Genomic DNA, 23,983 nt, shown 5'->3' on the forward strand with positions numbered 1-23,983 from the left:
GGGCTCATTGTAAGTGTTCATATAGCATCCACATTTATTTCAGATTCAGTTCTTCAAAAGAGCTGAAAGGATCAAGAGACCCATTTTCAGCTGAGTTTTGGTGGAAAGCGACTGTATAGTTTCTTGATTGCTTTTCAAATCGTAACTTTAAACTTTTTTTCAAACTGAACTGAAATGACATTTAGGAGGAATCTTCTTAACCATATCTAGTTAGTGGGGGGAAAGTAAAATATAAATTAGTACTGAGAGTGCTGCCTGTGAAATTCTCAATTATTCATGTGTTTTTCAGTAAATAGTACTATTTCATCTCACACAAACAGAAATCTCATCATAAATTTTAAATCCTCACAAAGAAGACCTTGTAAAAAATATGTATACATGCTACCTCCATTTTATAACACATACTATTTTATTTTCTTCTAACCTATTTTATTCTAATCTGAACTGAAACATATGGAATAAAAAAAGCTAGATTGGTCTCCTATTCAAGTCTGTAACAATCCTGATATTTAGAATTAGTAGCACAGATCCAAACTGATCCATGTACTCAGCATGCTATGTGACAGAAAAAAGAGAGAGTTTACAAAAGAGTACCAAGAGATGGGCTCAGACACCTTCAAAATACAGTGCAGAACCAAGAAATATACCCAAGGATAGCTCTGGTTAGCCTATAGTGACACCATATAAGCTTGAAGATTGCTGAGATTTTTCCCTCTCTCCACCCTATGCTGAAAAAGTACTGCTTGGTTCATATCACTCTTATAATTTTTACTCCAAACCCACAGATTTTATAAATGTGATTATGTGGAAAGTTGCACCCAGGCAGGATGGACTGGGATACCAATAACTCGTGGTTTTTATAACTTATAGGAATGAAACATGCCAAGTCTCTAAGACTATGCCAAATTGCATGCGGCTTTCTTTGCAGACAAATGCTCAGGCGGTTTAGATTTGAAATGGAAGACCTAGAGCACTTTCTGTTGAAGGTACCATTTGCAAGATAGCATGGGGAAAGGTGTCTTGAGTTGTGCAGCTCTTGAATGGTAACAGGGCAGGTTTTTTCCTACTACAACCAAGCTACTGTTCATTTCAAATGTCTGTAATGTGAAAGCTTTTTCGTTTTTCCTGTAAACTGTCCTATCCAAAATGTAAAAGAATTGTATTTTATTCTACAGAATGTTGTAATGCTTATAACATAAAGATTTTTTTTTCCATGAGTTTAGGGATGCCTTTTTAACATATTATAATCTGAAATTAGTTTAAGTGAGAACAGTGTTAGAAAAGGAATAACGTTGTTCAGCCTGGAGGGGGGAAGACGAAGGGGAAATCATAGAGAAGCTGAAGAGGGCACAATTAATTGTTTATAGTCTCTTCTACTATTAAGCATGTAGCATGGAGCTCCTGGTGACACTTCCAATGCAAATACTTCCCTCACCCCTCCCACTGGGTTATTCATGCAATTTGTAGTTAAACTGTGATGCTCTGACTACTTCGCTCATGTCTTTTTTCTTACTAATATGGCTTGAAAGTCTGGTAAAAATGCCTTTTCTCAGTAGTGTAAAGATAACTCTTCCACTGACCAAAACAAGAGATAGTAACTAAGCCTTTCACTTAAAAAAATCCCAGCCCACCACACGCTCCAAGAAAAAACAAACACCTCCCCAACCAAATAAAACCCACACCAAAAAATGTAGTTAAACTGATGAAAGAACAAAAAAGGGTTTTAGCTGAAAACAAAAACGGGGTTTAGCTGAAAACTAGCTAAAAAAATATATTACCAGAATTATTTGTTACTTGTGTTCTCTGCTGGGATTGACATCTGGCCTCATTACAGAACTACCCATGCACATATATCAATTAACATGTATACAGTCATGTTTCTTTCTTTGAGATGCTCTTTTCTTAACCTCATTCTAATCAGGGAAACAGTGGCTCTGATTTCTCAAGCTCTTAATTTTTATATTGAAGAAGGTTAAAAGTTCTAAAGAAGTCTTTACATCATGGTGTCCACTTACACTCTGAATGCAGCATTAAAATCCTGATACAGTATAAATGTCTATCATCACAGTTTTCCCTGTTCTTGCACTGCTTATGCAGGGCTTTCAAAAGATTACAATCGGTGCCTATCACAATTATTCACGTGTGCTCTCAAAGGAGTCTAAATTGTCACTGTAAAAATAATGTCACCAGCTCCATGTCAAGAACATAAACAAAGGATATTTTAGGACAACTGGGAAAATTCTGGTTGTATTTAAGTCAGGAGAATGAAATGGCAATCTGTAGATGTGAAAGAAACAATTTTATATTGAGAAATTTATGAAAAGGAGCAGAGATCTAGGACTGAATCATACCATATCACTTGATATTGCCTATCTCATTTTTCCCTTGTGAATACTGATCTGGTAAAATTTGCTTTGAAGGCTGTTCATACAGGCTTACCAATATAAGCCTTAAAAAAATCCTTGCATAAACACCACATATATCTGTTTAATAGGAGCTTTGTCATTTGGAATTTCTTGGTTTATCTGTCATTTATGGTTTTTATTTTAAGTCCTCAAAGATTGTGTTTAGTTTTCAACTTAATGAGCGTCATTATAGCAGCTTTACGTAGTAAAAAGGCATAAAAAGGCATATAAAGGCAAGAAAGCATTGATAGGTACATCTTACATCATTTTAACAGTTATATTGGGGCAAACATATATGTAAAGAAAGGTGGTCTAGGTAGTTAGGAGAAATCTAGAAAGGGACAGATTATAAAAGTACACAGTTTTTTTGAATTTTGTATTATTATTTAAGAATTAAAGATACTAGTAAATAGCTTATATCAAATGTGTTGGCTTATTTTCCTATGGTAAGACAGTTTATTCCTCCTTAGGTTCAAAAGAACTTTTTTTCCTCTGTGAATCACAAGTCAGATTATTGGTTTTACATAAATTCATCATCTATTTTTGGATGATGGGGGGAAGGAAGAAATAATTTGCTAAAAAATGTGGCAAATGCAGAAGACCCTTATGCTGCAGACTAATTGCAAAAAAAAAAAACCCAACAAACGAAAGTATTATATTTAGTACATTACTAGAATTTTAGTTCTAACATAGAACTGAACTTGGCTTAACATGGTTCTACTTTGTTTAATTCAGCAACCCTAGGAAATTTAATCTTAGTTACATGTGTAAATTTTAAAAAACTCAATTCTTTGTTTCATCTGCATGGTTTGAATGGAAATTGAGTGTAGAAAATAGTTGCTACTTTTCAGAAGAGCAATTACTTTTTGGGACTCTCCTATCGAAGGAAATAGAATAGAGCAGTTGATGTAATCTACCTGGACTTGTGTAAAGCATTTGACACTGTCCCACATGACATCCTTGTCTCTAAATTGGAGAGATCGATTTGATGGATGGACCACCCAGTGGATAAAGAACTGGCTGGATGGCCGCTCACAAAGAGTTGTGGTCAATGGCTCAGTGTCCAGCAGGAGACCAGTAACGAGTGGTGTCCCTCAGGGGTCAGTGTTGGGACCAGTCCTGTTTAACATCTTTGTCGCTGACATGGACAGTGGGATTGAGTGCGCCCTCAGCAAGTTTGCCAATGACACCAAGCTCTGTGGTTCGGTTGATACCCTGGAGGGAAGGAATGCCATCCAGAGGGACCTTGACACACTTGTGAGGTGGGCTGATGCCAACCGCATGAAGTTTAACCATGCCAAATGCAAGGTCCTACACCTGGGTCAGGGCAATCCCAGGCACAGCTACAGGTTGGGCAGAGAAGAGATTCAGAGCAGCCCTGCAGAGAAGGACTTGGGGGTGTTGGTTGATGAGAAAATGAACATGAGCTGGCTTCAGTGTGCGCTTGCAGCCCAGAAAGCCAACCATATCCTGGGCTGCATCAAAAGGAGCGTGACCAGCAGGTCAAAGGAGGTGATCCTGCCCCTCTAGTCTGCTCTTGTGAGACCTCACCTGAAGTGTTGTGTGCAGTTCTGGTGTCCTCAACATAAAAAGGACATGGAGCTGTTGGAACAAGTCCAGAGGAAGGCCACGAGGATGATCAGGGGACTGGAGCACCTCCCATATGAAGACAGGCTGAGAAAGTTGGGGCTGTTCAGCGTGGAGAAGAGAAGCCTGCGTGGAGACCTCATAGCAGCCTTCCAGTATCTGAAGGGGGCCTATAAGGGTGCTGGGGAGGGACTCTTCACTGGGGACTGTAGTGATAGGACAAGGGGTAGTAGGTTAAAACTGGCACAAATTGAACCAGCTTAAGACTTAGGGGAGTTTAGATTGGATATAAGGAGAAAGTTCTTTACTGTTATGGTGGTGAGGCACTGGAATGGGTTGCCCAAGGAAGTTGTGAATGCTGCATCCCCGGCAGTGGTCAAGGCCAGGTTAGACAGAACCTTGCATGACATGGTTTAATGTGAGATATCCCTGTCCATGGCAAGGGGGTTGGCACTAGATGATCGTAAGGTCCTTTCCAACCCTAACTATTCTATGATTCTATGAAATCAGTTAAACTCAATTTGCTTTTTGATTAGTATTGTGCAATGCAAGACTGCAATAAGCATTATGTTATTTAAAGTTTGTTTTTTTTTTTTTTATTTTCCCCAGCAATTATCTCTTTTTCAGTCTCTCTTTATTCTATACTAGAGAGTTTTATAGCAATGTATTTCTGTGTGTGGAACCTATGTCAACTGTTGTAGGATTTAATAGCATTGCAGTAATCTGGAACTTTTGTTAGTATCCTCTTGGGATCTGTTCAGTAGGGACAGGCCATGGTGATTTCAGGAGAAAAATTATTTCCAGACACATTAATATTCCCGAGCAGAAGTCATTCCTTATAAAATATTTGGTGTTATTTTTATCTTGTGTTCTGCATGTTTCATTAATTCCCTGTGGTTCTTTTTGAAAAGTTTAAGCAGTGAAGATGATTCTCTTCTATGAAATTCATTGAACAGGTTCCCAAAATGTACAAGTGGGCAAACCTATGTTTATAAGCATGAATTCACTTGCACAGAAAATTGCACAAACATGAAATCATAGCCATTTTTGCTAGTGCATATTCCTCTCACTGCATACAACAGGTAGTTGATGGCAGTAGAGCAATTGGATGCAATTCAGACCAGCCTGGGTAAATTAATGGAATATATTGGAGAACCTTTCTGAATTCCTGGCAAACTGCCTTAGGCCTGGATACCTTATGGACAATAATTCTGTACCACAATCCACATGACAGTTTTATCTGTGTCTAAATTCTAGGAAAAGGGATGTGAATCAGTAAGACCTAGAGCTATCCAAGTCTTGGTATTTCCTAATCATGGGCAGTCTTATAAGATTTGCAATCTGTAAAAACCAGCTTTCTTGAGCTGGAGCAATTTTACTGTAGGATTTCTGTCTCCTGAAACTTTGGGGAGGACAGCTTGTTAGAGTATTCAAATTCTTGATCATGAAGACAACACCTTGACAACTGTGGGAAGATCCTCTCTAACTAGAACTTGGCTTAAGACGTACTTCTGCTCTTTGATAATTTAGCTGAACACTAGTGAGTATAAGAAGAACATTTAATATCGTTAACTTATTGTTTTAGTGCTTCTGACATTATCAGGATTCCCATTTTCCAAAAACTTCTATTTTTGGCTATTAATTTCTAATTCAATAGGTACTGTATATGCATATACATATGGGTTAAAGACACTCTTTCTTCTAATATGCACACATCCATTCAACCTTTGATAAACCTTAGAAATAAATTCTCTGAATGAAGCTTTTATCTATCATGCTACTTTTCCTTTACATAAAAGAAATTTCAGCTAATACTTGGTTCCAGTTTTCTTTGATATGCTGTTTTTTACTTCAGAACAAATAGCAGCTATTGTTAAAAAAAAAATGGTGCAAAGGAAAAACAAAGAAAACTTTAAACAGTCCCTCTAAGCAAATGACATGAAAGATTTCTGCAAATAGCACATCTACCTAGTAGTGATGAATCAAAATCTTATCAGCTTGAATCTTCTTTTGATTTGTTAACTACTATCGGGCTTCATTGTATGGCTTTTAACTCTTTGAAAAAAATCTTTGCCTTGTACTAGTTTTGTGTGCAAGTTAATCAATCATCATCATCTGTTCAGATTTTTACCACACAGTGACTTACTGATGTTCCTCTCCGCTTCTATGTTTAAATTCCTTTGGCTTTAAGGTGAGGAATGAAGAATTAAAGGGGTGAAAATAAATGTATAGATATACTTGGTCGGACTGCACCTCTTACTAGAATGAGGACAAGTTTTGCCTTTATGCAACTGGACTCTATCAAAGTATTACAAAATGCGTTCAATTAAATGGCACCCTGCAGAATCCATCTAAGGCTACCAACAGTTTATTTCTTTGCAAAGATACTGGGAAGATTATAATGCTGCTAGGATGGATTTTTTAATTAATTATTTTAAAATTGGAAACAGCATGGATTTATTTAGATACTCTAATCAGACAGTGCTAGTTTGATCTCATGGCAAGAATTTCTGGTTAGTATAACATTACAGCTGGCACCCCTATCAGGTACACATGCAGGAATAAGCCAGGACCTGCATCAAGAGCAGTTGGACAGTAATGTCTGTAAACTGAAAGAGGCTGGGTCTAGATTAGATATTAAATTCTCCATGGTGATGGTGGTGAAGGACTGGCACAGGTTGCCCAGAAAAGCTGTGGCTGCCCCATCCTTTGCAGTGCTCAAGGCCAGGCTGGATGGGGCTTGGAGCAACCTGGTCTAGTGGAAGGCATCCCTGCCTGTGACAGTGGGTTTGGAACTGGGAGGTCTTTAAAGTCCCTTCCAACCCAAACCATTCCGTGATTCTTTGACAGCAGCTTTTTCACTGATAAAATTTTGTACGCACATACACACACACACACAATTATTTTTCTTTGCTTGAAAAGAAATAAAGCAAAAAGCCACATTTTTTTGTCCATAAATTATGTTCCACTTCTGAAGTTCAGATTGCTAGATTGTTACAGGCTGGTGGTACCAAGAACCAAAATAAGCCTAAGACTGCATTGCGTAGTAAGGATTTTTTCTGGTTTCCCAAACTGAATATCTTTTTATTGAAAGCTCTACAGTTACAGTTTCAATCTATCTAAGGTGTGCCTTTTATTTTTTGTTTTTGTTATTTTTTTTGTGAATTTTTAATTTCATATTTATTTTTCTTTGCACAGGGATGACACTTTACAGCCAACCATATGGAGGAGCCTTCCTGGATGAGGACAAAATGTGAGATAACTCTTAATATATATAACAGCTGCATGAGCAGACAATTGAAAATATTAATTCAATAAGCATGTATTTTGCATGCAATAGATGTTGTGGCTTGATTGATAGATGCAATTCAGTTCCACTGAGTGAAACATTTTTTCTACTCTGGTGTTTATATGCCATGTCTAGTGTTTATATCAGATATGGTTCCACTATTTTGCAGAGAAAAATACTGAATTTACACTGATTGCATTTTACAGTGTTTGTGAACAGGTCATGACGTTTTCAAAGAGGTTAACTGCTTCAAAAGGTTGCCAAGTTTTTGGATTTTAATTGTCTGTAAAGGGGGGAAGTATTTGCCCAGGGAAGTTGTGAATGTTCCATCTCTGGCAGTGTTCAAGGCCAGGTTGGACAGAGCCTTGGGTGACGTGGTTTAGTGTGAGGTGTCCCTGCCCATGGCAGGGGGGTTGGAACTAGATGATCTTAAGGGCATTTCCAACACTAACTATTTTATGATTCTATGATTCTATTTGCCAAAGCTTCACTTTACTATTCAGACTTTAAACACATACTGTGTTCTGTAACTCTTAACACATCATCTTGCTCCTCTTCTCTAATTAAATGTTGACAGTGTACAGACATGGTGTTTGTAAACAGGATTAAGGTCCTAATGTCTAGTGTTGTTTCAGTGAGAAGCTGGGATTGAAAATATTTGGGTTTGTTCATACACACACACCCCCCACCTCCCCATTGTTTTTTCATTTTGCCATTTTACTTTGTACCCTAGAATGGAGAACGTTCGTCAGTGTGGAGTAGCACTCTGTATCATGCTGGGTTTCTCTATCTTTACCGCTTCCATTGGAAGTGCCATAGTGAAAGACAGAGTGTCTGGCACAAAACGCCTGCAGCATATCACCGGCCTGGGTTACAAAACTTACTGGCTTGGTAACTTCTGCTGTGATATGGTATGTAACATGTTCAGGTATAAATTTTTAACTAGTTTTTCATAAATGAGGAAAATATGGTCACAAGACTCATAAATGAGATTTTAATTGTGCAGATCAACAGCTCTTGGCTGCCATGATAACAAGTGCTGGGACACAATTGCTACTTTGATACTGCTAGATAAAATTCTTTAAGGCAGGGATTGTGTTTTTTGTTTTCCAAAGTTGAATTTTTAGGTAAAGCATATGCTAGCTTTAGGTACCTGCAGTATTTTAAAATAAAAGAAATCTGGCTAAACAACCTAGACAGACAGAATCTTCAATACAGAATTTCATAGGAGTTTCTGTGTCTTGATTTGCCACTGGCAAAATCTTTCAGATTACTGGAGAGACCTGAATATACTGCTTAGCTACTTTAAAGGCATAATAACGTTGTCTGTTGGTGGGTAATATAACAGATATTCTTAACTGGTACCTTTTATTTGTGGCAAGATAGACAGTAGAAAATATTGTTTATGGATTCATATACACAGAATGACCTAGATCAGAAATGGGTGAAGTCGCTATCCTGAATATTTTTCTCACACCAAATAACTTCTAAAATTGTTGACATTGCAAATAGTATGCAGTTAATTAAGAAATATATGCAAATATATGCAGTTAATTAAGAAATCTGAAAATCTACTTTTTTGAAAATACCGTAAAAGTCATTATTTTTCCCTAAATTTTACCCTTTTAATGAAATGTAAAGACAGGAATGCTACTGAGACCTGATTTTGGCAGGTCAGATTCAGGCCAACATAGTTAAATGAAACAGGAATTTTTGCTTGCCTTCTTCAAGCCTGAGAAGTTGCTTTCTCTTCAGGCCAATAACCAAAGTTGGTGAAATAGAATTAACTTTCTCAAGTCTCACTGCTAGTCCTAGTCACTAAGTTTTAATCTATATAATGGAGCTCATTTGAGTTCCATTTAAGCATGAATTCCACAAATTATTTTCAAATATATTTTTCAAAGGTGACTCTTTAAAAACTAAAATTAAAAATTTCTCCACTATATGTCTGTATAACGTCTGTGTATCTATATAAATACGGCATACATATACATCTCTTACTGAAAGGCTTTTTCATAATTCGCTTGTCACGAGGCTAGCTATAGTATTAGTTGAGTGTTTGGCAGGAGTTTGAGATTAGGTCATCTGCTTCTGGGAAAGGGCTAGAATTATTATTTTTAAAGAACTAGAGTACGATTAGTTGATTGTTCATGTCTCAAACTGTTTTGGATTGGGAGATTGGTTTCAGAGGCAATAGTGAACAATTGGAGTCACCTGGATTATTCAAAAGTAGAAAGATTTCTGGCCCAGTGAAGGGGCATAAACATTCTGCACCTTGCTTAACACACATGAGTCATGGAAGTAAGGGCTGGAATCTAGCACAAGCAAATATGGACTAGCCTGGTCAAGAACAGAGATTTTTGTAATGCTCTGTTCTCATTCAGATTGTTATAAATCTGAACTGTTAAGAGCTTCACCCATCCGTGCTTGAAATTGGGGTGTTCACACTTGAGCAAGCTCAAAGTAGGAACACATTTCTCCAAATGTTATTTACTTGACTGGTCGATCTTTGTATTCCTTTTTCTGCCGTTTTAGATAAGAGGGCTTGGTTTAAAACGGTCCTTCATCATGCAGTTTCTCCTTGTGCAACAAAGGCAACTCCTCATTATTTTCTGTCAATCTCTTCCTTTCAAAATGCTCTCTCAAATTCAGCACAGTACTGCATGATCAATCATGATCTGGGAAAGAACAGATGCTACTTTAAATGCTAATTGTGCTGCTGATCATTTAGGGACACTAACATATGAATATATGAACTGTCAAATTTGAAATTCCTCTACATATTTTAACTATTACAGGCTGTGTCCTGTATCATTGGTAGCATAATCTTTATTAAACTTGCAGAAGTATTTGATTTATGAAATGGCTGTCATGAGGATCAGGCTGTTCTTACTGTATTTATAGATGTGATTGGTATTCTTTGCTATGTTCCAACAAATGGAAGATGTATAAGTGCCAGGAAAATGTCTTTACAAATGGAGACATTTTGTTCAGATGAAGTTTATGTCACTTAAGGGGCAATATTAAGGTTATTTTGTCTGTGCAAGCCCAACTTTTATAACACACTACATTTTCAGGTAAGATTTCTAATAGAATTTAATGTTTAAAATTGCCCATTTATTTCTGGGGAAAAAAAGTCCCTGGTCTGATGAAACATATGGTGACTCACCTGTTTTGTGACTTCTCTACCATATTTTTTTAAACAGCTCCAAGATAACTGAAACCTATATCTACAGAGTGGTATGAAATTTGTATATGGTACTGAATAAGGTACACTGAGAGCAAGATGAGAATATTACATCTATCTACATTTCATTCCATTGCCTTTCTCTTGAGAAAAATGTCTGTCTTCCCACTGGCAAAGTAATGCCACCTTCTGGTTTAATTGAACAGATTCACATTGTACTTCAGTATGAAAGCCCAATTTTAACAGTAAGAATGTTGTTGTTCTACACTAAGTATTTAGCTAGACCTTGATTTTTTTGCCTCTACTGCAGTTGCATCTCAGAATCTTAGTTATATTATTATCAGTGTAAATATTATACAAGCAGAAATTGAGGCAGCCGCTGCTTTAATGAGCTCAGCTTCGGTGCACAAGGAGACAGACACTGAGAATTGAACTGAACACAGATTTTCACACCTTGCCATTGCTAGTTGCAAGCAGAACCCATTTCTTTTGAACACTTGGATATGAATCCGCTGTACAAATCACATCTGCCACCCCTCCCTGAAGTATTTGCTTACCATTATGTCAAGAGACTTAAACAGAGAAACTGTGTTCCTTTGTGTAATGATTGTAACTTTTCTAAATATTATGTCTGTTCCCATTAAAACTTGTCATTTGCTTCATCAACACACTTGGTCTGTCATTAAAGTATCTTTTAAAATTGTATCCTTACTATTCTCCTATGGCTGAAGCACCAGTCAGTGAAACTGCTCTTTCTGAATCCAAGACTCCATATTCACAGTATAATTGGATGTTTTGGAGCAATAGTCCTGTATGGACTCATTGTCTGGAAGAGTTAGCTTGTTAAATGGAGGTATTGGAAAAGTCAATAGAAATGGAATTAAGAGGAATATTCTGTGGTCAGATTTTGTCAGGCTGTTTCATGTGTATATGTGTAACAAGCATTTTCACATCAAGTATGGACTATGAAATCTCAGAGCTCTTCTGCCTAATTCTTCCTTATTTATAGTGTAATTATATTGCAAATCTGGAATTGTTAAATTGTAGAGTTCTTCTATGCTAATTAAAAAAGTCCAGTAAGAGATGTTCACCTGCTAAGTGCCTTTTTTATTCTGTTTCTAGCTGTTTTACATGGTTCCAGTCACCCTGTGTGTTGGTGTTATTAGCGCCTTCCAGCTATCAGCCTTCACTTTCCGAAAGAACTTGGCAGCCACTGTTCTCCTGCTGATACTCTTTGGGTATGTGATTGGAAATGCTACTATGGAATTATAGCTTGTAAGAAACAAGGAGAAATCTTCAGATTTGGTTTGCACCTGCTGCTGGATGCATGATTTTCCCTCCTTTGAAATGATTATGATTTAGCAGCAGATAGCGAAAGTGCAGGCTGGAACATGAGTTTGAAAGTTCTACAGGGAAAGTGAAGGGAGATTTGTTCACACATTTGAAAAAAAAAAAAAAGAAAGGAAAAATATTAATAATAAAAAAGGACTAGAAATGTCTCAGAAAATACTTAGCCTGCATAACAGTCATTTGTTGTTAGAAATCGGTTGTATGTTATCTTCCAGAAAATGAGGGAGTGGTAACATAAGCAGGTCAGAATTTCAGTGCTTTGCTGTGCAGAATACTATCAAAAAGGTAAGAAGTGTCTGTCTTTTATTATGGTTCTACCCATTTTCTGTAAACCTGTAATTTTACATAGCTTCAGGAATTTATATTTCCAATGAGAATTCTGTCCTATGTGGAGTATTGGGCTATCTGGAGATTTGTCTCCAAATAGCGTAAGAGAGGAAAATTCTCCAATATCACCCTCTTCCTTATTTTCATGTGAAGGAACGAACGGTTATAAAAAGTTAAAATAACTGCTTAAACAGAGGATTTATTTCTCTGTAGAGATAGAGCTGTTGAGCCCTGGGCTCAATCAAAATAATTGTCTACTTTGTTCCTTTAACTCTTCCTCTGTGTAGTTCCAGGTGATGTGAGAAAAGATGAATAGTTGCAGGATATGCATTCTGAGAAGTTTCTCACTTATCTCAAGCAATTAAATGTTGTTGTCTTTGTAGGGGGGAATGCATATCTTACAAGACAGATGTTTAGATAATGAAATATAACTGCTCCATAAGATAATGACAGGGAAGAAAAGTAGAAAGTAACTTCTGCAAGGTCAAAACATGTTCCATTCCAGGAAGAGTCTCAGATAAACGCTTTAAAGACCCCGTACTTACTGTACTGCACCTTGAAATTGTTTTCAAGATTTCACACCAACAACCAACAGCAGCTTTTTTTTTTTTTTTTGAAAACTGTTTAAATATCTCCGTAGCTAGATGTATTCTTTGAAATCCTAGCCTAAGCATATACTTGGAACCATACCTTGTAACTCTCCCTCATGAAACATCTTTTGTAAGCCCAAACAAGCTAAGTCCTCTCTTGTAAATAGCCCTTCCCATTCCCTGGATAATTCTAATTTTCCTTAAAACTTCGGTTTGAGCTCATCCTCCCTGGGCATGAGTGGTCAGACTTGTATGTAATATTCTAGAAGTCATGGTGCCAGGATCTCACAAATAAGTCAAATGAAACATTCAAAGTTCATACTTTTCTTTCTATATCACTCTCATCTTCCTTCCCCTTCCTTTTGCACTATTACCAATTGTTTCCTGCAAATTAAAGGAAGAAATTCTTATCAGTCTTTGTGTAAAGACTTCACTATTAACACTCATTTTTGTTTTTATTACCTTTACAATTGTTGAATCCTTCTTGTAATCCAGCTGCTGTGACCCTAGCATAAGAATATCTATAGAGATCTTAGCTGAACAGTAAATGAACCATACAGTACATAGTTCTATGTCTGCTGAGGTCATGACATGTTTTCTATGGTGTGCTATAGCTTTTGGGCCTTCCCACAGTATGCTACTAAATCCCAGGTGTTAAGTGTTATGCTGGTGTTGTTGAGGTAAAGTTTGGGTGTTTCAGAAGAAAGGAGCATTGGCTGAAAAGCTGGACTGCCTTCCAGGAATTACTTTTTGTTGACTGCAGATGCAATTTAATCATCTCAGCATAATCCCTTCTGTACTGTTCAGCTCTGGCTGACGTAACAGATGTTATGGTGATTTTTAAAACGAAGGTCTATGATGTATTCAACGTGTATTAACATGTATTAAAGAAACAGTAGCAGTCAGTAAATTTAACGTCTCACAGACACTAATAAATTTCAGAGTTGCCATGCTTCCCATTGTACTAAGTAAATGTGATGAAACCTATTGTGGTCATTTTATCCTATCCCAGTACCATACATTAAATTCTTACTTATCTGCATTCCATAATACACTTTTTGTTTTAAAAATTGTATTTTTTCTCATCAGGGTGAACTTGTGGAACATTTCTCATCTGGAATAAAGATAAAAACAGTGCAGTTATATAAAAAAGTTAAACTATGCTCCAGAAAGTTGCACTGAAAAGAATAATCAACAATTTCCTAGTCTGCTACTTTAAAACTCTTTTCCTTTAAAAATACAGTAGTCTCTTATCTAGGCTGCATTTTTCTCCTCTTTTAGCTGATAGCAGAAGTGTTTTATAGGGCAACTGCTTAAGCAGTTTTGTCTGAAATACTCTTTGATACTTACAAAATAGTAAATTACAGCTGAAGCTGAAGGAAAAGAAGGTTACGATAGAAATGTAGGCATGACTGGCAGCTACTTTAAAGCTGCAGTTGAACATCATACAACTTTAGTATTCTGAAAGTCTTACTCATTTCTTAGCAGCTACAGGCAAACAAACCAAATTTTGCTTTCATTTACCACAGAGTAACAGCACTTTAAATCATGTCTCTTTCCTGTGCTTTTTCCAAAGTTGGACTTGTCTTCTATTTATGGTATTATAATTCAGAGCAAAACTTAGAACAGTAATTTTGGCATCTGACTGAAAGGAAGAAAAGACTGTGTAATTAAGACTGACAACAGGATGCTGAAAAGTATAGTGTGATCTTGAATACTTACTGTCTTCATTTGAGACCCAAACACTAGGTCATTTAACCTTTACCTTCTTGTAAACTAAGGATAACATTATTATTATTTCACAGCAGGATTTGAAAGTTTTGTTTCTTAAGGAAAAGTATTTTGGTGTTTTAGATAAAAAAATTCATCTGCAAAGCACATGATACTGAATTTAAAGGCTCATAATCTACTGTTTAAAACAATGAAGAAGTAAATTCACAGATTTTTGGCTAGTTTCTCTTTCATTGAGCTCACTATTAAACAATTCTATATACATATATTAATACTATATAAGAAGTATTTATATATACAACTATATGTATATATAGTACATATATACTCAACATCATGGAATGGTTTATGCTGATGCCTATTGTCCTGCAGTCTATATACTTGTTCTTTGATAGATATGTCTTGCACTATGTTAAATGGAAAATAAATTTCCTTTACATGACATTCATGCTTATCAAATTTCCTGGGCATTCTTTTTAGTCTGGCTAGATATATCTTTTTATAAAAAATATGACCACTCCATTTTGGACAAGTATCATTTGGCTTGCCAGCACGGAGGGTGACTTCCCTCCTTCTTTAAAGATTGTGTTGAAAATTATATAGCCATGAACAATACTGACTTATCATCATTGTGCTATGAAGTAACTATGCACTCATTTTGATGGCTACTACTCTGCTAGCTGATAACCTGGTTTAGGTAACAAAAATGCTTATATAATCTCTGACAAATTTCAGTTCTCAGATAACACTGTCACTCTCTCCTTCCTTGTTTGATTCTTTTTTCTTACTAGGAAAAAGCTTCTAAGAAAAGCTGATTCCTCAGCATTCATGATTTAAGCTTCAAATACTTGATTTTAAATCTATCTCTGTGTAGAGGCTTGTTAAGATGCTTGGTTTTGCAGTAATTCAGGAAGCACTGTTGTGATCTTCCTAGAACAGTGAAAACAAAGATATGCAGTCAATATATGCAAAAATGGATCATATCTGCCCCTCACATGGCAGCAGCTATGTGTACATCTATAGAATCATAAGATAATTTGATAAAAAAACATATCCCATATTTGTGTTTATTTCTCATTTGGTCAAAAAAAGTTTTTTGCTTATTTTAAAAGTAAGGAGTAATTTCTTTTTTTCCCCCAGTGTTGGAACTGCCTTTTTTTTTTTTTTTTTTTTTTGCGAGGTAAACCCATAACTTATTTGCAATAATTTTATTTCTTTAACCTTTCAGATATGCAACTTTGCCATGGATGTATCTTGTCTCCCGATTCTTCTCGAGTTCAGATGTAGCTTTTATTTCTTACATCTCCCTAAATTTTGTATTTGGCCTGTGTACCATGCTTGTGACTCTCTTACCTCGTTTGTTAGCTATAATTTCCAGAGTGCAGGTCAGTATAAACCCTTTTCTTTACATTACTCATAAGATGTATGCACACACATTCATGCATGTATGTTTGTGTATGCATATGTGTTTATACATATACATAGACAAGAATTTTTTCCAGTACAAAAACTTGTGCTTTAAAAATTTATGATTTTCCTATCCTAGTGTATACTGTATTGGTTGTTGCCATCTTGAATTTTAACATGTTTATAACAAAAAAAAAACAAACGAACAACAAAGGCAACAAAGGCAACAAAAAACCAAACCCAAACCAAACACGCTGTAATAATGGGAAAACAGTGTTAATTGAAACCTTGACATTTTCCAGACCATTAAGCTGTAATTGGCATATAATAGGAGCTGTTCTGGTCCATTAAATAGATTATATGCATTATAAAATGTGCTTGAATAATATTGACATAAGAGAGAAGCTGCATATTCCTAGGATCTGCAATGCACTGTATGAATAGTAATATGCATTTTCACTCCATGTCTGTAATTTTCATTATTCATAATGGTAATTAAGCAATTTGATGGAAAAGACTTGGGTTTAAGTTGTTAATTTAGAATTAATGGTATTCAAATATTAAAATTTTAAGAAAATAAAATGATCATGTTTTCTTACTATCTGTGAACCTCACTAAGATTAGAATCCTCTGGCAGTCTAAAATAAATGAACCTTGACCCAAAATAGTTCACAATATGCTCCTTCAAAATCAGTTCACCTTGAATGAGATTTGAATACTGTATCCAGCTTTGTAAGTGTGCTTGATATGCTGTTGGTGAAAACTGATTTTGTTTCCTTCCCCCTGTCTCTTGTTGAATCTTAATACAGAGTTTGCAGAACATCTACGGTATCCTCAAATGGGCATTCATCGTATTCCCACAATTCTGCTTAGGCCAGGGCTTAATAGAACTTTCGTACAATCAGATCAAGTTTGACCTGACCAGCAATTTTGGAATAGATTCATATGTGAGCCCCTTTGAGATGAATTTCCTGGGCTGGATTTTTGTGGAAATGACCATGCAAGGAACACTATTTCTTCTTTTAAGACTTTTTCTTCATTGGGATCTCCTCCAGAAACCAAGGTGTGTTACTAGTTGTATTCTGCCATAGTGGACAATGACTATGTTTTAAAGAAAGAAAAGAGTGGATTACTTTGAACACCTGAACTTAAACACTTCTGATAATATAGTGTACCTAAATTAGTGAAAACTGCAGAAAAAAGACAAGGTAGTTGCTATCTCCCTTGTATTCTGCTGATTTGAGGGATTTAATGGATTGCAAACAGGAAAATAAACCAGAATTATTCTGTTTTAGGGGTCATTGTTCATCTAAAAGCATGGTAATGCCTTCAGAAGATATTGATGTAGAAATGGAGAGACAGCGACTCTTTAGTGGAAGAACTGGTAACGATATCCTCCTTCTGTACAACCTCAGGAAGTGTTATGGAGGTTTCAAGAAGAACACAGCTGTGGAAAGCATAAACTTAGGAATACCAAGGGGAGAGGTAAAGAGGGTTGTTTTATTTTTTCCTTTCAGAAAATAACACTTCATTCTGAGCTATTGTTCACACACCAAGGATGTCTATAATCAGTGATCTGCAGATAGCAGCAGAGCAGTTTCAATTGTAGCAATTTCTGAAAATCAATAGCTGTTTAAAAGCAGAAGCTCTGGTGGTGTTTAAGAAGCAACTGTTCACTCGTATGGGGGGGTTATACATTCATCAGTCTTAATTTTCCTTCTTGCTTATCTATACTAAGTTGCGGTTTTATAAGCCAACATAAAAAGCAAGTAGGCAGCATAGCAGTTCAATGTACAAAGAGAATGCAAAATGTACCTAGCTCAATTGTAAACTGTGGACTGAATCCTGAATTTGTCACTAAGGCAAATATCATCACAGTATATTTTAATATAGCTGCTAGGAAGAAAATTAACTCTATCCCAGCCAAAATTAAGACAGCACAGTATAGTAATATGCTATTTTAATAAACTGAAATTTAACACTGAATATGATAATTCTAAAAATTTCAGAACAGCATTTACTTGTTTGGGTTGGGGTTTTTTGTTTTTTTTCATGACTTTGATGCTTTTAAGAATTGCAGATATTGATTTCAGAAATACTATTAAAAGAAAGACTTTTTGTGGTTGCTAATTGCAAATTCAGATATGAGATACTGGTACATGGCAACCAACCTAGATCCAGCGACAGCCTGCCAGTTAGATATCAGTTGTTAGCTGAGTAACCAGGAGGATGTTACTGCTGTTTACAGCCTATCTATCAATAAGAAAGTTCATGAAACAAGTATTTTGAAAGTTATGAGTGCTATATGTAGACTTAATATAATCATGTCCTAGCTTAAACATGTATTCATTGCAGCTGGGGGCCTAAAATAACTGTTCAGAGTCAGTTTCCTTCTTGGTAGTTTGGTGTTTTTTCACTTGTACAGAGTGAAGCCATTCATGAGAAACTGAAAAATACTGAATCTGTAGACTGGTAGTCTGGGCCCTCAAATAGGACTTGAGAACCTCATGTTCAAATGTAGAACTAATAATATAGATAAATGATGTATTTAGTTACTGAGCAGGTTTTTAAGTGGAGGACTAGTATCCTAAATAAGTCACTTTTAGGAATTAGAGGGTAATCAAATTATTACGAGATTATTTTTGAAAACTAGTTTTCCATGGGAAAGGGAATTTGCAGACACAATATCTCTATATACAGTGTCTTACAGACATGATAAGAAATATGAGAAGGGGAGAAACTGTTGAAGAATTAATATTATTTCTTTCAGCATAGCAGATTGATTGCTTTTGCTCCCTTTTATTTATTTTTTTATTTTTTTTTTTTAAATTTTGATCTCTGTTAGTGTTTTGGGCTCCTGGGAACAAATGGAGCTGGGAAAAGCACAACATTTAAGATGCTGACTGGAGATATCATCCCATCTGCAGGACGTGCTGTTATCAGGACTCCTACAGGGTAAATAACACAGAGGTTGATCAGAATAGTGCTAATTGATAATGCCAGTGATCAAAGACTTGTTATGTCTTCAGTCCTTTGTACTGTACTCTAAGGACCTGTTTTGTTCCCTTTTAAATATATATTGCTTTATTGCTGCTAAATCTCTGCTGGAAAGCATTCTAGCATCATTTAATTCCATCTGACAGGTCTGTTAATTAAGAATAAGCTTGTCTGGAAGAAAATGAATAGACTTTAGGAAGCCTTAACATGCAGCTTTTTAAAATTGTAACAAAAATCTTAGCATACAGTATGTCCAGATGCATGGACATATATCCCCCACATTAGTGATGCATTGAAAGGTTTCCAGGCTTAGGCTGATGAGCAATGGTTCAAGTGGATAATTTTAAAATGTTTTCTGACACTCATGTCCTTCAAACTCATTAATTACTTGATCAATATGCTCTGTAAATATAGGAGGTAGTGTTCGTGGTATTGCGGCTAATTTTGATGGAGTGGTAAGTGAATAATGGATTTTGTGGGTCAGATGTGACCAACCTTTACCATTTTTCCTAGCAAAACTGGAGGGGAAGTAAAGTTCCTAGTTCTTAGAGATTTGCATTTAAATGTCAAAAATACACTGGGCAACACTGATTATCACACTGCATTATTGTAGTGTCAATCTAGGTTGTGGATTTTTATGTGTTTGAAGTGGTTGAATTGAGAGTAAAACCCCATATCCCCAAGTTCTTAAAATTTATCACTAACTTGAGAAGGCAACCTCAAGTAAGAGCTTCAGTTACACAGTAGGTAAACTTGAGGCAGCAAACAGCTTAAAGGATAGGAGAAAAGATTTGTATAATTCCTGATTTTTTTCCTTGCCTCATATTTTGTCAACTCCCGTTAAGCAGATCATGGTGCCCTGTGTTGCTCAATTACTGAAAATCAGTAGGGGCCAAATGCATTGACTCTTTCACAGGTGATATTATAACCATAGGTCTAGAGAACCCCTCAGCAGTTGAGGAATGACTAAAGTTACTCATCACAGTGACTTTGAAGTGAATTGGTTTATATTTACACCTGAGATAAATGGAGGAAGGCGGATTTATATGGTAAGAGGTCTTCTTTTATTACTCTAGTAGTGTGCTCAAAAGCCTGGTATTCCTGGCATAGGAAGAGAGGAGAGACAGCTGAAGAAAGCAGCTGCTGGTCACAGCTGCAAACCATTTTCTGGTCAGCAGATCTAGATTTCTTTGTTTAAAATGTGTGTCATGAAGCATCTTCCATTCAGACATTACCTCTGATAGTGATTCCTGATGAATAATTTGGGCAGATGCTGAAATATAGTTTGCAAGTCTGTTGGGTTTGACTGGAAAGAATACAAATTTTGTCCTCTGTGACCCTGAAAGGACAAGATACTATTATCTGCTGGATCCTTCCTGATACATTCTTCATGATCATATAATGAATGAGTATGCAAAATTATTATTATAAATATTGGAGAACCTTGCTGACATAACTCCATGCAGAATATCCTTAATTCATAGAAGTTCCTGTTTCCTTAAATAACTATGTTTGAATGTTCCTGGTTTCCAAAAAAAAAACCCAAACCCCCTCCAAAAATCCCCAGACAAAACCATATGTACATTTTCCTGATTGCTATTTTAATAATTTCACTGAATTTAAAATTAAGTCAGAAGTGTCTCTGTGAGACAAGTGCGCTGAAAACAGCCTTGAATTTTACAGGACAGTTTTTGCACCTTTGGACAACATAGGGACTAGAAATGGAAGAGAATCTTTTTGAAAAGCTTGTGTTGAATTGCAAAGTATAATTTTCAGAAGTTAAACCTAAAACATCTTGGAAGTGCATGGGATTATATAGAAAGAACCTCATGCATTGATAATCAAGTTGTATTCAGGGAACTCCTGTTAGATTCTCAAAGAAAAAAAGGAAAATGTATTTCTAAGTGGCAGCTGCTTTGGTAACAGGGCAGAAGAACACATTCACAATATCTTTAAGTACTTCTAAGAGATTTGTTGGCAGCTAGTTGTTTTCTTAATGCTTAATCCCGCAAAAAGGACCTTATTCCTAAGAATCCAAGAGAAAAGTGTTTTCATAACAAAAGCTTGGTAAAATGTATAAAATATAGATGTTATGTAAATTTTCAGTATCAGTGAGATTCACAAAATGGGCTGTTATTCCACAATAATATTTATTTAATACTAGAACCAGCTTTACCTATTCTGCAAATCTGGGTTTCCTGGCATTCTTCTTGATGGAGCATTCTTTTGGGAAAGGGAAGGCTTCTGATCTCTTTTTATTAAGCTTTTCCCTTTTTGATACACTACAAATTAAATAGATATTTTAAATACATTATTTGCCTGAACGTTATATTTTACCGTTTACATGGCAAATACACATTTGTAGTGCATAAACTAGGCAGTCTAAAAAAAACCTTTTAATTTTCATACCCTTCTGCAGCAACTGTTTTTAGGCAACTTCTGAACTCTACAATCCCATGCTGATTGTAACTGCAATGTGGTAAAGATAGTCCAGTAAGAGAAATAATAGGCATTTATCACCAACCACATCCAGTCTTGTGAGGGTATTACAGAGGACTTTACCTTTTTTATTAATTTTGCCATTGTCAGTGACATGTCTGTACAAATGGAACATAAAAATAGTTATCACATACAAAGTGTCTCCATGTTAGGGATATTTGCAACCCCAGTATGAGAGTGCTAAAGTAAGAAGCAGCATTGAAACAGTTACTTTGGAAGTTGTGGAAATAAAATACTGAAGTACCAGCAGTCCCTTTCGTAAAAGACAGAAATATTAAAAACAGAAAGGAAAATTGCTGGAAAGGAGACTATTTTAATAAAATTTGCTTACCTGTATTTATGAAGTATGGTCTTATAAGACATTAGGACATTGTAACTGGCTTTTTGAACAACACCCATACAATGAGTTGTCAAGATTAAATATGTATACTAGTTAACTGTATGGTCTGCTTGACATTTAGAAGGGGTATTTTTGTGTTCTCTGTAACACAGCTGTTCCTCTTTAAGAGTACAAATGGACTCAAATTAGCTTATGCTTAGCTCTACTGCCATAAATAGATTGTCACCAGTGCATGAGCTGGCTAAATGAAAGATAGTGTGTAAAACTGTAAATATTTTTTCTGTTATTTTTTCTTTGAAATAGCTTGAAGAAGTAAGGTCTGTATTAAATGTGTACTAAAAAAAGATGACAATAAAGTGGTAAAACAAAGGAGGACAAAACAAGTCATCATAGTCTTTGAATCTCTGCTGGGCTGATCTATCAGGAGATATTGTATATCTGTTCCTTTATATTTGTTTGGTTTTTTGAGTGTACATTAGCCAGTCTTTGTATTCTTTCTCTTTTCATAATTGTTTCTAAACCTTCTTCAGTAACTCTGTCCTAAATCCTCCCTCAAATGAGGAGGGCTAAACACAGCTTGGGAGAAGAGTGTCGAAATCCTTCCATTCGTCATGTCAAGATCAACGTAAAATAATGGATAACGTGACTAGTCATTTGTGTGCCTTTTTGGCACTCTGTATTTTGCAGTCTTTACTGCATACTCTGTACTCTTTACGTACATTCTTTACTGAATATTCAGTAGTTTGCTGAATAGAGTTCACTTTAAATTCATACTTACGCCAAAATCCCACTTGTGGGGTGCATAGAGGAAGATATAGATAAGCTGGGTGTCATTTTGTTCATAAATTGCCCAACTGAGGCTTGAAGCACTTGGCGATCATCTTCATTTAATTAATTTATTTCCCATGAATTTCCATCTTACTTCTGCACAGAGAGATTCCCCATGACAGAAGCCTCACATCCCGTTTTCATTAAGTGTCAGTCATCTCAGCTGTTGGCTTACAAAGTCATAGGACAAAAAAAATGCTCTCCAAAGAGGTGAAATTAAAATAATGTCTTTATAGCTAGAATTCGGACTCTTGATAGGTATGATATTCATCTTGATAAACACTTAAAAATGTAATTCAAATAGCTTTACTTGAAAGGCAGAATAAATTTACATCAATACAATGGCTGCTACACTGTATATCTTTATAATTAGTTTAACTGTAACTATGCTATAGTTACATTAATTAAATTGTAACCTTGTTTTTTTTTCTATTGTTAATTGAGCATTAATATGCACTTGATTGAGTCTGTAGTTAAGAGTACAATAGAATGCCTAACTGCTTTTGCAATTTGTACATTTATATTTCATTTTGACTAAAATGGAATTTATCTCTTTACAGAAGACATTGTAAGAACTGTATATATCACTGCCTTTATTTTAACTGCATTCAAATACTGCAGAGAAGCACACAAAAGTGAAGCAAAGTGCGCAGTGGAGTCAATAGTGAAACAATTTTTCCGTAAACAACTGTAAGGCTGATATTGAGAATACTAAGTGTAAGGCTAAGACTGAGGTGTACTGTTGAAGATCAGCCCACAGCTACCTATAAGCTATGTTCCTGGTAACCCCTGTAACAATAAGAACCAAATCTATCTCTGTAATAACCAGTCTATCCTTTTGGAAACTACAGGTCCAGTTCAAGTGGGAGAGGGCAACAGCTTTTGTCCAAGATCACTCTCACTTGTTCCAGTGTTTTGGTTTCTTTCCAGTGCTAGCAAAGACTTTCTGACAGGAGTGCCTCATGCCACCTAAATGTAGCTTTCAGGGCTGTAATCAGATTTCAAGGGTTTCTTTCAATGCACAAAAGAAATGGATCAATGTAAAAGGCCTTAAAATGATCAGTGGAGGAACAACTTTGAATCAAAAATTTTATTCACTCAAGGTTTAGTTTATTATCCCCAGTATCTTGCGAGTTTGGTAAGTTTCTTTCATTGACAGCACAAAATTCTGTAAGATGAACACACCAAACTTAATGGAATCCTCCAGTATTATTTGTACCAAAGTATCTCACTGTATAAATAGAGACCAAAGCACTTAGAAAGGGATGGAATAGAATATCTTCCATGCTTCCAGTGCTAGACTGCTATTTCTCTTGAGGTTGCCATACATTTTATTGACCTTTTCTGAAAGAGTAGAAGAAATGTAATTTTGCAACTTTAAAATTTTGTTCAATATACAAAGTTTTATGGACATGTTCTGTTGGTTTCATCTGTTGCAGCTGTTCC

The 23,983-nt window shown here is 35.9% G+C and overlaps 1 protein-coding gene across 2 annotated transcripts in view; it reads left to right on the top strand.

Annotated features, from left to right (window-relative positions):
- ABCA13 (ATP binding cassette subfamily A member 13) overlaps window positions 1–23,983 on the top strand; it is a 174,440-nt gene that overhangs the window by 115,903 nt on the left and 34,554 nt on the right. For both annotated transcript variants that reach the window (XM_062610878.1, XM_062610879.1), the window contains 7 exons: window positions 7,191–7,245; window positions 8,015–8,192; window positions 11,591–11,706; window positions 15,695–15,851; window positions 16,683–16,936; window positions 17,169–17,358; window positions 18,719–18,828. In XM_062610878.1, coding sequence (XP_062466862.1) covers window positions 7,191–7,245; window positions 8,015–8,192; window positions 11,591–11,706; window positions 15,695–15,851; window positions 16,683–16,936; window positions 17,169–17,358; window positions 18,719–18,828 — 1,060 coding nt within the window. The remainder of the gene's footprint in view (window positions 1–7,190; window positions 7,246–8,014; window positions 8,193–11,590; window positions 11,707–15,694; window positions 15,852–16,682; window positions 16,937–17,168; window positions 17,359–18,718; window positions 18,829–23,983) is intronic.

This window comes from Pezoporus occidentalis, unplaced genomic scaffold, assembly GCF_034315485.1.
Source record: "Pezoporus occidentalis ecotype Australia unplaced genomic scaffold, CSIRO_AGI_Poc_V1 ctg15, whole genome shotgun sequence".
In the NCBI taxonomy this organism is placed as follows: Eukaryota; Metazoa; Chordata; class Aves; order Psittaciformes; family Psittacidae; genus Pezoporus; species Pezoporus occidentalis.